The sequence below is a fragment of the Euphorbia lathyris genome, chromosome 8, assembly GCF_963576675.1.
Source record: "Euphorbia lathyris chromosome 8, ddEupLath1.1, whole genome shotgun sequence".
Taxonomy (NCBI): domain Eukaryota; kingdom Viridiplantae; phylum Streptophyta; class Magnoliopsida; order Malpighiales; family Euphorbiaceae; genus Euphorbia; species Euphorbia lathyris.
This window is the reverse complement of record NC_088917.1, coordinates 30304000-30318559: the sequence shown is the minus strand read 5'-3', so window position 1 is coordinate 30318559 and position 14560 is coordinate 30304000. Positions and strand designations below refer to the sequence as shown.

General features: G+C 34.8%; 2 protein-coding genes across 2 annotated transcripts; one reads left to right on the top strand and one right to left on the bottom strand.

Moving 5' to 3' along the window:
- The first annotated feature begins 1618 nt into the window (after nt 1-1618).
- Nucleotides 1619-7483, top strand: LOC136203821 (protein FIP1). Its single transcript, XM_065995061.1, has 14 exons — nt 1619-1856; nt 1969-2060; nt 2146-2244; nt 2314-2363; nt 2697-2763; nt 3056-3128; nt 3317-3372; nt 3804-3900; nt 4129-4213; nt 4393-4455; nt 5995-6054; nt 6302-6394; nt 6922-6984; nt 7113-7483. The coding sequence occupies exons 1-14, from the start codon at nt 1792-1794 to the stop codon at nt 7227-7229; spliced, it is 1080 nt and encodes a 359-aa protein (XP_065851133.1). The 5' UTR covers nt 1619-1791; the 3' UTR covers nt 7230-7483.
- A 413-nt stretch (nt 7484-7896) lies between these two features.
- On the bottom strand, nt 7897-14231 carry LOC136203292 (uncharacterized). Its single transcript, XM_065994411.1, has 15 exons — nt 13849-14231; nt 13420-13674; nt 13051-13175; nt 12746-12962; nt 12389-12514; nt 12017-12273; nt 10762-10869; nt 10399-10540; nt 10141-10306; nt 9580-9737; nt 9080-9403; nt 8855-8929; nt 8673-8742; nt 8412-8569; nt 7897-8234 (listed from the first exon to the last, which is right to left on the bottom strand). The coding sequence occupies exons 1-15, from the start codon at nt 14125-14127 to the stop codon at nt 8085-8087; spliced, it is 2610 nt and encodes an 869-aa protein (XP_065850483.1). The 5' UTR covers nt 14128-14231; the 3' UTR covers nt 7897-8084.
- Nucleotides 14232-14560: the final 329 nt, after the last annotated feature.

The window sequence follows — 14560 nt, the reverse complement described above, 5'->3', positions numbered from 1 at the left end:
TTAAGTAAAATCTGAAATTCACATAAAAGCATAATCAATAGCTTCATTTGAACCGTAATTTCACAATAAAAAGCAAAATTAGGAAAAACCCCAATTTTATAAAATTCCTGCATAACCCTAAAATATCAATTTCTAAAACTTCTTTGATTATATATATATATCTGTATACATAAAACTCAAAATATAGTTGATAGTTATTTACCTTGGTCACTAATTGAGGGAAATACACCCGTTCAATTCGCCTCTAAATCCTGTCTAAGCCGTTTCCCTCCAAATACTGCCGAAACTCAAAAACTCTTCGGTTAGGTCTTAGATCTATGCATAAGGATGCTATAGTTCCAATTTCGAGTGATTCGGACGGTCGAATCTCCGTAAATCGAAGAAACGGTGAAAAAACGGTCGAAGAACGATTTGATAAAAATGAAAGCAAATGAAATAGAAAAGTAAGAAAAGAAGAATAAGGAAGATGCTCGAATGTCTGGGATTTATATTCCAAATTCGGTAAATATCCCTTTTGATCCTCCATTTTTATATAATCTTTTAAAAATTATCATAACTTTTAATTTATATATAAAACCCTCAAATTAACTCCAAACTTTTCCTATAGTACCAAATTAACTTCACACACCCAATAATTATAATATATATTAATATAAATTCTAGAAATGTAGTCACGGACGTGACAAATCAGCCTTACAAGATCTACATAGAGACTAAAATGACTACAAAGAGCAAAAAATGCCATAAAGGCATACAAAAACATAAAACAATAATAAAACATATAATTATCTTAAATCGAAATATGCAGAAAAGTAGATGCAATCCAAGCTTCAGCATTTAGGTCATTCCGAATATTCGGATCTAAGTCATTTCTTTTGATGCAACCACGTAGATCTATTGATCCACGAACAAGATAAACCGCTTCCGCACTTTCTAAATTCGTAAATGATATAAATGAAAGAATATTAAAGAGCAAATACAATTTAAACGGATGAAGATATCTGATAAAATATATGGAAACTGACTAAAAAGAAAAAAATAACAAAGGAAAACACATCAAATATAACCCGATGGAATAGGAAGAAGGAAGACAAACTTCATTCCTTCTTCCTACTCAAAGTAGATCTTCAAAAGATAACAATTTGAAACTTCAGATGATGTAATTTGCACAGAAAATAAGAAAAGAATAGTGCAAAAAGCAGATGAAAATTTAATCTGTAAAAGAGGCAACATTATTAAAATTTAAAAAGAAAACTTACATACAAATTCACTTTTAAAAAATTATCTATAATTAATGTTAAGTTATAATTTTGAATTATATCAAACTAATAAAATTTTTATTTTTAATCTAAATTAGAGATCTAGAATATATGGTCAATTTATGAATTTGAGTTTAGAAGTTTTAAATTAAAGAGTAAAAATATACTTTATTTGTTATATATGATATATTCAAAATTAAGTTTGATAATCTAATTTAGTTGTAATTTTATATTTAATTATGATATTTATATACGAACCTTAGACTCTTGAAGAAAGTTACATGGGCTAGGTCCGGCCCACCAACTCGTCCTTGACTTTTGATGATATTCCCAATTCTCATTTACTTGACAATCGTCAATCTCGAATAAAACATTTCCAAATTCTGATAAACGACTCGCTTTCTGCAACCTGCGAAACCATCACTCTCAACTCTCAACCAGAAAACTCCACAAAATAATGATCTAAATCGTCACCTAATGCATCTTTGAGAAAAGATAAATTCAACAAAAAGTAGTAGCCCCTACAAGGTGAATGAAGAAGATGTCTACAGACAGGCATGGCAATTCGCCATCTGCATCTCGTGAAGAAAACGCTCTGTGAGAATTTCTTTTCCTTCCTTGCATTCTTTGAAACCACATTTTCTCGTTTGTTTTTCGATTACTGTGCCTCAATTTTGATCGCTTTGGGTTTTCTTCTGCTATTTTCTAGTTTTGTCGATATACTCCACGAGGCTCCGTTATGTGGTCATCGGAAACGGAGGAGTGTTTTTGGAGCTGTTCTCTACTGTGTTTTACTGGCAAGTCTAATGTTTCTCTTATTCTTTATTGAATGATTTTGGAATTTTATAAATGTGGTATTGATTGATTGTCCTGCAATTTTAGGCAGGTTATTCTGTTTTGGGAGCTGCAGCTCCTCTGGTGTTTCCTCACAGATATGTCCCCTCTTTGCTTTGTAGTTGTGATGTTGCTCTTCTAGTAGTTACTGGTGAGTTTTACTGGAGCCTTTTCCCCCTCCATTTACGACAGTTTTAATGAATTCATTTCACTCTTTCAGGCATCTTCCAACAGTATTTCGTTTCTCAAGTCCAAAAAATACGTTTGCAGGTACTTTTCTTTCAGAATGCACTAAAACGCTAATTTATAGTCTTTGGATAGTTCAGCTTGTGTTTTCTCCTCCCAAAATAAGTGGTCTGCACTTGCTGGAATTTTTTTCCCTCAAATTGATGGCTCTGTATCCCTTGACATGTGTTTATGTGAACTCTCATGACTTGTACATCTCACTTCTATAAGAAGTGTAGAAATTGCCATAGAAGTTATCCTAGAGCTATCTTTTATTGCCCTTTTTTTCAATGCTATTGGATTGTCAAAAAACTTATGCTTCTCAGTTAACCTTTTATCTACTGTGGATTTTTTTTTACATGCTCATTTCTTTTGTAGGGTTATTATAGTTTCAGCCAGAAGTTGAAGCATATTGTACGGTTACCATTTGCCATTACTGCATATGGTATTCTTCCTTTGTCCTTCTTTCTTACAAACACACTGATATAACTTCTGTTGAGCTGCTAAGTTGCAAATATGCAACTTTATGCCCAATGTATGGGAAGAATGGTTGGTTAACGAATATTGCATATAAGCTTGATGTATCAATGTTAGAAGAACCGCTTTTTTTTTTGTGTGTCTGTGATGCTAATAAAGCGCACCTACACAATAAGAAATTTCTGATTCTGTATCTTTCTGTTCTATGCCTTTGAACTTTTTTACTGTCAAAATATATTCAATGCTTTTGGAAACTGTAGGAACTGCTGCTATGCTGCTTATCATTGTATGGAAACCCCATATCAGCTTTCTTTCGATCTCTGCACTACTGAGGTACATGTAGTACCAACTTTTAATATTAGCCATTTCAATTTGTGCTCTGAAGAGTGGATCTTTATTTATATTTGGCATTCTGTCTTTGTTATCTGTTTCGCAACACGGTGACAATGAATCACATTTTGCTTGTTTAGATTTACCTTCTGAAATATGTACTGAACATTTCTTAGCTTATAAATCTGCAGGATCATTGTGTTGGCTGAGGTTATATGTGCAATATCCTTTATGAGTGTCTATATTGGTAAGTTTACATATCTTGATGTCTAATGCTACCTTACATCATTTATGCACGAAAAGGTTCCATTGATAATCATATAATCTCATAGGTGGTCTAGATGAGTGTTTCTTCATTATGCAACTGTAACTGTTTACTTCTACTCTGCTGGGCATTTTTTATGCTAATGGCTGTTACTGAAACTTATTGTAGCGTCTTTGGTAATTCTTAATTTTCAGAGAACATTTGTTATGCTAAATGAAGTTTCCACTTTGGGATAACTTATTTTGCTGAAGTCATTTATAGAAATGTTGACAACTGTTAGGCTCATTTTATCTAACTGGAGAATTATACCATGTGTACCTGCTTACAGTATGTAAGTTCATAAATCAATCTGTTAGACAGGATTCGTCATTTTGCTATTTTTCATCTTACTGTTCCTCTCCTTTTTCTTGCAGGTTATTTGCATCAGTACAATTCATTAGATTCTCAGCCTGATATTTTGAAGTCACTATATTCTCCACTCCAACAATCAACTTCTTTGGAAGGTTTGAGGTATTTATACCTTTTCATCTCCAACCACTTATCAATGCTTTCCATCCTTTTTGGAGTGAAATAGAATTAGACATGTTTTTTTGTATAGCATGATCGATGGCTGTTTTCTCAGTTATAGCATTCTAGTAAAACATTCTATGGACTATTATTGATTTAATTATCAAGTAAATAATTTTGTTATCCATGAAAAAACTGTGATGCTACATTGAGAACCCTTTTGTGGAACAGGTACCATGATGGTGGTCGACTTTCTGATCAGCAAATGGCTTTGCTTCAATATCAGCGAGAAAACCTTCATTTTATGAGTGAGGAGGTATTTGGCTGCTAGAACTAAAAATATGACTTTGCTTCTTTTCACATTTTAACAAATGGCTGATGGTTTCATCACTTGTATGGTGTGGCCAACGAGTAACATTAAATCTTCATATATATTTCCTTTATAGTAATTGTGCTTCTTTTTCAGTAAATGCCCATAAAAACATTCTCATGCAGATTCTTCGTTTGCAAGAGTGCTTAAGCAAATATGAGCGGTCCGATGATGGGAGCACGCCTCAGGTATTGATCATACTGGCAAACATGAACTTATATTTGCAGAATATGAAATCGTGAAGGGAATAGTCATAAATATAGTAGTTATAACTGTAAGTATTGAGGTTAACAACCATATCTGTTGCTTAAAATTAGTAATTTGGCTTCTCCAAGAAGATCCAAATTGATTTTATGGTGGTTTTCCTTCATTTTTCCAAATAAGGGTGTTGCAGTAGATGGTCTATTGTATTTGCATAGACTACACTGCTGGTTAAATTTGTTAATGACTGGAAATATAAGCTACAGATGCAAGGTTTATGTTGACTTCGCATCCAATTTTCAAACTTAAAAACAAAACTAAAAATTAAATAAAAGGTTAGCCTTAAGGGCTTTCCTTAATCTAAAATTCATAAAATAGATGAGATTATTAATATTGGAACATATATACACAATTATATAAAATTGAAAATACGTACAATAAATATCAGAAACATATTTACAACGAATTATTCTTAAACACAATCAAAGCAAATTAAATCTATTCTTCATCCCTATTGATGGAAATTCCTCGTGCTAGGGAATAGTCATAAATATAGTAGTTATAACTGTAAGTATTGAGGTTAACAACCATATCTGTTGCTTAAAATTAGTAATTTGGCTTCTCCAAGAAGATCCAAATTGATTTTTTGGTGGTTTTCCTTCATTTTTCCAAATAAGGGTGTTGCAATAGATGGTCTATTGTATTTGCATAGACTACACTGCTGGTTAAATTTGTTAATGACTGGAAGTATAAGCTACAGATGCAAGGTTTATGTTGACTTCGCATCCAATTTTCAAACTTTTAGGGCTTTGGAAATTGTTGGTGTTTGCATCCTTATCATTGTTCATATGGAATAGAATTGTGATCAGTATCAGATTAAGTCTCATCCTGAGTGATGACTTTGTATGCCGTATTTGGTGTTGATAACTCATTATTGGCCAGATAAAACTTCATCCTATTTTTTTGTTTTTCTTTCTTAAAACATAACCTTCATTCATTTTTACTGGATAATTCTCTTATTTTATGGTTGAGATCTTGGTCAAGTGGGAGCAGATGCTTGTGTTTTAAGTCTTCAGAAAGACATTATTATACTAAAATGTCAACATTTGCAAGCTAGATCTCTCTTTCTAGGAATACCTGTTTGCCTTTGATTCATTAGTATGCCTCTGCTCAACTTTACATAAATTATCTGGTGCTTCCTGAGAACTGGGGGAATATCTTCATATAAGGCTCTACAACTCAAGCAGCACCACTTAAGAAATAAAACAATGGAGCGAAAAGAAACTAGAGGGCATACAAGAAAGAACAATTTCACTTTGAGTTGGGAGTTAGGATGCAACAAGTGATTATCTTTTTGGTTAGCTTAGCTGTGATGTGTCTCTCTCCTAGACAAGGACAATAACTTATTTTCTATTACAATATCTGCTTTCTATGAGTACACTGGGAGGAATGTCCCTTCTGTTTGCACTAACATGGAGCTTGTGAGGAATGCTTGAGATAATGATTTTTTATCTGTACTTCTTCAGGTTGATCTTGCTCATATGTTAGCAGCCCGTGAACAAGAACTTCGAACGCTTTCTGCTGAGGTAAAACTTGTTTAGTGATGATGTTCTTGCTTTAGCATTGAATATATGTTTCGCATGAACACTCACAATTGTATGAAGATAATATATAATACATAATATATATGTCATATCTCATCATCTTGCTGCTCATTGTGATTTCTGTAGTTGCTGCTTATTCTTAGTTGTCGACACCTTCTCCCTTGTGTTTGACTTTCATATTCTAATGAATTTTTCTACTTAGTATAGTAACGTCTTGCTTATGGTACAGATGAATCAACTGCAAACAGAGCTAAGACTTGCTCGGTCTTTGATAGCTGAGAGGGACTCTGAGATACAGCAAGTGCGGACTACAAATGATCAGGTACCTCCAGTAGGTTTAATTTGCACCATTTATTTTAAGTATGCTACAGTAATCGTAAATGAATGGAGCTTTAATATGATGATAGAGTTGATCTTTTTTTTTTGGCTGTGCTCAAATAGTCATGCATGCCTTCCTTTGTTATAGCATTCTCCCACTTTCTCGGTCTTATGATGTTTTGCATCAGAATTTTTTTCCCTTTTTTTCTATCTATGAATTGTTAGGCTAACTTTTCTGTTATTGTTTATATGATGTTTCTTGCAACTGACTTATTTCCCTTTTCTTAACTCCTTTGCTTGAAATGAGTAAGCCTACAAAAACATGGTTCTCTGATATTATTGAGACTAGTGATTCTGAAAAAATGCACTCTAAATAGTCATAGCCGATTTTGCAGTATTTGCAACCCTGATGCTATAGCCCATCTTTGTTCATATGCTTAAGCAATATCATATATAATTTCTACAAATTTATGTTAATAAATCTGCTGCCATTTCAAGTTTCTATAATTCATTGATGAAATACTGGAACAGTATGTGGAAGAGAATGAAAGACTGAGAGCTATTTTAGGGGAATGGAGCACACGAGCAGCTAAGGTACCGCTTCCATTTATTCCTTTACCATATCTTAATTTCATCTATCCCATTCTAGGATTACCTGAACAAGAGTGCTTCGACTTGATCTAACCTTGTAATTGTTGGTGCAACTTATGATGCTGTTAAAGCTTGAGCGAGCATTGGAGATTGAGCGGATGTCGAACCATGAACTGCATAAGAAGCTCTCCATATCAAGAAATCAAACGAATGTATCAACTGAACCAAGTGAGGGGCGGTCTGTATAGCTGCCATGAATTTTTTAGATTACTTGTCATTTCTATACAAAATTCTAGCTCCTTCATCTTTGCTGGAATATTAGGACAAGAAGCGTGGAACATATCAAGGAATAGATAACTGAATGTACATAAAAGTTCATCAAGGAAACTAGTTGAGGTACTAAGTAATTGTAGCATAGCAGTTGTTGCATCGCACTTATAACTTTCTTTCTTAATTTTGCCACCTCTGAAATTAGAATAGTTACTTTTATTTCCAATTTCTCCATTTTTTGCGTGTATTCTTTTCAGCCAAGAAAAGAAGCCCACTCCACTCCTGATTTGGGTCTGTCATGCGAGCTGTAAATATAAAACGCTTAAATCGCTTGAAGAATGTGGCTTAAATGTTTTAACAGTTGGTAAAGAAGCATCCTGAGAATCATTTTGATTTAAAAAGTGGATGGGTTTGAACCCCGAATACCAACTGAGCTATGCTCTTGAAGCTACTATTTTTTTTTTTAGTCAAATTAAACTGTTGATTATTAAAAATCAGTTTTGAACATTAATTTCAGTCGACAAAATATTATTCATTTCATTTGCTTTTCATTGTGATGTGATTGGGGAGAGACTAAAAGAAAAACTTATTTTAAAATGTAAAAAATACAAAATAGAATAAGCAATGCCCTATTTAGATCCCGTGTGAAATAAACAATAGAAAAATTAGAATGATTAAGAACCTATGATGTTTTTTACCTTGTTAAAATCTTTCTCGGTCTCAACTAAAATTAACAGAAAGAACCTTATAAATCAACTGATTGTTGTCAATGTTGGTTAAACAAAACAAACTCTACCAAAGAGACAATGTTGCACAACACAACTGTAAATCAATTACAGTGGCTTTACATGAGTGATTTCATCCAAAAATAAACAACCAAACACATAATTGAAGAACTCTTTAGCTTTTATTACTTCTCCGCTTCCAGATAGAGATTGCATATCATACTGGCATGCTCTTGTGCAGTCTGGGCAGTAAGTTACCTGCATAAACACAAAACGTAATAATATTTGTCATTGTCATCCCCTTGCAGAATAATAATTTCCATCAAATCTTATATAGTTAATCAACAACTATACAAATAGATTCTAGTCCTGTCTTATCTCTCTGATCTAACGTGTAAAAACGAGGTAGGAACGGAATTATTTCGAGCTACAAACCTCCAATAATTTTGGTTGAAAAGAGCTATCAAGCATTACATCGACACCATACATTGCCCTAGATGTTGGGCTATGCATTTCAGGATGTACTAGTGCAGCTGCCTCGAAAACAGATCTAATCATGTTTCTTACTCTTTGATGGATATCCATCCATTTAACTGTTACATAAATAAGAATCCATATCAGAAGAATATAGATATACCTTGTTTGTTATACAATTGCAAATCACCATCCTTACTATGGAAGAAGAGATGTGGTTACCTTGATGCTCTTGTTCAAATTCTGCAACAAACTCTGGTGTGTTTTTGTGATTCAATATTCCACGATAGTTCTGCAAGTCATTCAAGTTAACACATTATATTAAAATCAAGAAACAAGTCCATAAATTAAGAAATAAATGGCTCTCCCGAAGATTGATTTAACGAAAAAAATTCAACACGTACCATGACAGTAAAGTGAGTCTCATACTCAAAGAAGCTGTTCTTGTTTAGAGTATATTGGTTGTTTGCCAATCTAACCTGAAAATAAGAATGCAGATGCTTACTTGATTATGGGCAAAGCATACATTCAAATACAAAAGGACCTTGATATTCCATTATGAATACTCAAAAGGCACTGTTTCCACTTATTGCCATACTGGATTAATCAACATTGCACAGAATGCATACCCAGAAAATATCTGCGAGAAAAAGTTCCAAGGGGTTCATACTGCGAACAAGTACAATATAACGGAGATCGAATTTCTTCCCTTGGAACAAGGCAGGGTGCTCAATATATTTCTGGCATATTTTAGGACCAGTCTCCATCAGTCGGATAATTGCAGCCAAATTATCAGTTACAGTTGTATCAATAGTTCGGGCCATGTTCCATGGCTTTAAGATCCATAGGTTGTCCATTCCATCTCTTTCACGCAAATAACAGTCACCAATAAGTGGAGATAGATGTGTTTCCAGATTGTAAGTTGGTTGCAACCATTCAGGACTTCCATGAGCCTGTTAGGAAGAAGAATCTCATAAATCTAACCAACTTGGGTGAACGGTTTCAAAAACTGCTAATAAATAAAGCAGAGATAAAATTAACAGCTCTCTTAAAGATCAATACTATGCTATGCATCACGGATTGTAAGCAAAATGAAGTATTGACATATAATCAAAGTTTCTCTCTTTACCCTCTGAACAGTCTCTGCCAGATGATGTTTCATGACAAGACAAGCCTCAAAAGGAAATTGGTTAATGTATTGCTGGTCCGTTATTCCAGTAGCTTTTTTTGTTTCATCATCCACCTGCATACTTGTCCATATAATATCTGCATCCTTGGACTCCGATGCTGCAAGAAAAAGAGTAATGAGAACCTGTAAGACTGGGTCAAGGAAATATTGGTCCACCAATAGACAACATAAGTTGCAAGCAATTGTATGAGCAAAAACATTTGAAAGAAGAAAATAAAGATAAAAAAAGTTGCCTACGTAGTAGACTGACAATTAGGTGGCCTTGTTTATCCAGACTGAAATCAAGTGGGAATAGGAACCATCTAATAAACAAACAATTCCAAAAAAAATGTAGTGAACAAATTTTAATCAAATAATAATCTTGAACAAAAGTATGGTAAGCTTATGCTGCATTCATTACTAGCTTACCCCAACAGATCTCATAGGATGTATAGATTCACAAATGCATCAGTTGGGACATATTACAGACTTAAACAACAGGGAAATGGCTATAATACGTACTGATTACAAATTCTGGACGTGTTAAAAGTTCTTCCACTTGTGGTATATCAGTGTAGACATGCAAAGGAAATCCATCGCCACGACACAAGCGTTTAGTTGAAGGAGACTTCACAGGCAAAGAGTTTAGATTTGTTGATTGCAAGTTCTGACAGAATTTCTTGTACTCCTGAATAAAAATTTCCCTAATTAGCACTGAGCCAAGAGCCAATCCACATTAAATTTAAAAGTAGCAGAGCAGTGGATCCACAGAGTTAATACTTGAATAAAAAAATTATGTGGTGTATGGAAATATGCAGTCAGCCTGGCAGAACGGTGTTTGTCTTCCCCAATTCCAAAAAGGAAATCACGAGTGCATTCATCTCCATTTTTGACATTCTGAACGGGCCATAATATGGAATAGCTGGAAACAAAAAGAAAAATAAGTACTTAATTCAAAATTGCAACTGTTTTAACTGCAACTTGGAGGACCTGTCAACTATTTCAAAGCACAGATGTCTGAGCATGTCATTTTTCAATTGAGCTTCATAAGACATTCACATTTTATATGCACCCTAAAGGATTGCAAAGTTCAGGAAATATGCACAAATTGACAAACGCATGAGTAAAATAACCAGAGGCAACCTCACAGCTGATTCAAGCTTCCCCTCTGGCATAAACAGGAAAGGAGCCACCCTGAAATTCGGCTCATCACTGTGCCGTAAAGCAGAACCTAGTTCATCCATCACATACCTGCAGGGAACAAGCAATTTAGGCCACATCATTAGGCACATATGTGCTTCCATATGCGTGTTAGATTCACATGAATACATCTAATTATGAGGGAGAAGCAAGATCATAATGGCACTACCCAGTGACCTCACAAGCAGACTTGTTCAATCAAGCAACGGTAAACCAAAACAACATGCACAATTCACTTGGATTAAGCTTTTCCATTCTTGAAAATTAGGCACAATTTGCACTAAAAGGAATGGCAACGCAAAATTTGATGCAGAAAGGAAATGGACAAATCCAGGACATTTTACTACCATACAAAACCATTCTACTCAACTATTAGACTGATGAATGCTCATATCACCTATCGCATTATAAGTTCCAATTCTTTAGAGAAATCATATAGCCCTTAATACCTTTCTTTGTTGAGGATTCTTCCAATCACTAAAATAGAGACAAACTGAGGTATAACTTACCATTTCACATATAATATTATTTATGTATTATAACTTTTCTAAAACTGCAATAGTTTCATGTGATTTCCTTATCCTTGTTTTGAAATTATTTTCTTCATTTAGACATTTACTATGCATAGAGGGCGAGCCTTGGCGCAACGGTAAACATTGTTGTCGTGTGGCCTAGAGGTCACGGGTTCGAGTCTTAGGAGCCGCCTCTTGCCAAATAAATTGGCAGGGGAAGGCTTGCCCCCAGTACACCCTTGTGGTGGGACCCCTCCCCGGACCCTCGCTCAGCGGGGACGCGTAGTGCACCGGGCCGCCCTTTAGACATTTACTATGCATCAACTAGTATCTGGATAATATTTTGCAAGCTCATATCTACATTCCAGGAGAAGAGCATAAGTTGGCCATTAATTTTCTCAACCTATTCATTATACAAAAAAAACAGTGTTCCAATTTCATAGAAAACCATCAGGCACGGATCATATTAGCAAAACTTTACAAAAGTTACATTTAGTTATTAGTTCTATCCAAATGTTCTGTTCTTCTACGCAACACTTTTAAACAGAAAATGGACTTCAAAACATGTGTTCTAAAAGTTTAGATGTGTAATGAATTTAACTAGTTAATGATAATAACCACCCAGCAAAAAAGAACCCGAAGATTTTTTTTTTTTTTGCTTGACCAATCAACTTGCTAATGCATACCACACTGAGGTTTCATCGATCTTTTCCTCATCTGCAAGTCTATATGACATGATATATAACCACATTGCAGAAATAATGCGATCAGCAAGAGGTTCGTCAGCTGTCCATTTGGGAAGACGAGGCTCCAATTTTGCATCAATCACAGGGTTTCCAGTTTCTAATATTTTTGATGCATGGACACCATTCAGCAAAGAAAGACTGGGAAAAGATTCAAGAATTTCTATAGCACTTCCACCAAGGGGGCCAGGAATATCCACCTTCCAAAATGACAAAAAAAAAAGGACAATTAAACTACTGAAAATCATAACAATTTGATAAGAATATCAAACTTCTTTTCAAGCATTAACAAATGCCACCATTTTAAATAAGTACCTCTAAAGCTTGTAAATGAGGAAATCCTTTCAATACTTCCAATAATTCATTAATTGAATTCTGCTCCAATGGGTTTCCCCGAATATTCAAGTGTGAAAGAGCTGGCATTTTGACAGGAGAAAATGCCTGAAGAAAAACAGGACCACATTAAACCATCAATGAAATTAATCCAAGTTTATGTGATGTCCAAAATAATAACACATGAGTTATGCAGGAAACTTTGTCCAGAAAATAGGAGAACTTCACAAAATATGAATTCTTTCTCTGAATAAGGAAAGCACGTGGAAAGGTAGAGTTTGTCATACCCAAAAAGTAAAGCATGAAATGAAGATTTAGCAAAACATAAATTGTTCTGACCTTATTCATAAGAGAATGAACAAATCTATTTGAAAGATCAAGGGAAGTGACACACTGCAAGTCAGACTCTCCTTCATGGACGCAGCCAGGATTATCCTTCTCATACACTCCTTCAGAAAATCCCAAGGCCCACTCACCAAAGTTATCAGTGAAACGCGAGTTGTAGATTTGCAATGTTGGACATCTTTGGATAATTGTATCCACCATATGATCATCACTGGAGTAATAGAAAACTTCTTTCTCAAGAATAATCAATAATAGAAACTGTAAACCAGTCCATACTTTCAACTTATCAGCAAAGATACCCGTGTTTTAGGACTGGATTGTTATTCAGCCACAGAGCCCTTAAATATTTGAATTTGGTAACTTCTTGCACTATTGTTTCTACGCTGTCAAGCTTGTTTCCACACAGGCTAAGCGCTAGTAGATCCTAAAACAAAAATTAAGACAAACATTATTAACATCAAATCGAAAGAAATCCCTAAAGCTACTAATGGCACCTCCTGAGTATGATATTAGTTACGAGAGCAACTCCAACTGTAATAAAAATATATATATGGGCTATCAACATTGACGAGAAATTCGGATTTTAGACTAATATAAACAAATAACGAAAGAATCTTGTCTCATGCTTTATGCTATGAAAATAACTTGGCGGTAATGATAAAACTGACCGGAAACTTGCCCGGTAAATCAAGAGAGAGAAGCATATCATCGTCAATGTCAAGTTCCTCAAGCTCCAACCATCTAACAGTATCATAGCCTTTAGCTTTTGCATCATTAATCTCGTTCTGAACCACATCCACGACATTCAATTTCGAATTGTGATCTTGAGAAACTCCATCCTCATCATCGGCATCAGAATTGAAGTCGATATCTACACACATCAAAGAAGCCATTCTCTGTACCAACCCTGGCACTTCTTGAAGCTGCAAAGGTTGTAAGTTTTAAGTATTCTACGCTCTGTAGCCAGCAAAAACCATAAATTGAACGAACAAGTAAAATGTCCCTACCTAGATTAAGACTAAGCTAGTAATTGCAGTTCCACAGCTCAAAAGTAGATTCTTATGTAAAGGAAGCATCGAAGGCGAAAAACTATTTACCTGCTTGTAAGCATCGGAAAGACGAAATGTCCAGGCATGGTCGACAAGGAAAACGTTGGATTCATTGGGCATAGAATCAGAGGTAAGAAGAAGTCGCCTCTGCCGTCCTTCCTGACAGGGCTCGATATGGAAGTAGGCGCCACCGTCGAAGGTCTCTGAAACTAGTTTATCGAACAGTTTGCGATGAAGCGATCGAGGGAGACCCGACGCAGCCAGAAGCAGACCGTGAACTTTGACGAAGTCCTCATAGTTTTCAATTTTTGTACCAGTGGCGGGCATCTTTGCCAGTACACTGATGAAATGTCGCCACCGAGTTTCTCGCAGTTGGGGAGGGAGAGAGAGGGAGTGTGTGTGCGAGTCTAGGGGAAGGACAGATAGGAGAAGGGTTTAAGAGGATTTTAGGTAAATTTAACCCTTTGCTTCATGATATTTAAACTTTTTCACATTGTAGTACCTAAACTTTAATTTATTATTTAGAAAAGGTTCCAAAAGAAAAAAAAACTGCTAACATTGTAAACAATACAATTACTTTTTGCAATTTTGATCAATTATGATCTACGACGGTTATAAATTTTATTGTTTTCACTTCACTTATGTATTATGTTATCACTCGCCAGTAACAAATCAAATATGTGTATAAAATAATAATAAAAAAGGATCGTGTATACACATATCTTTGATCTAGTTTAGAACATGAAATAAAACAAAAATA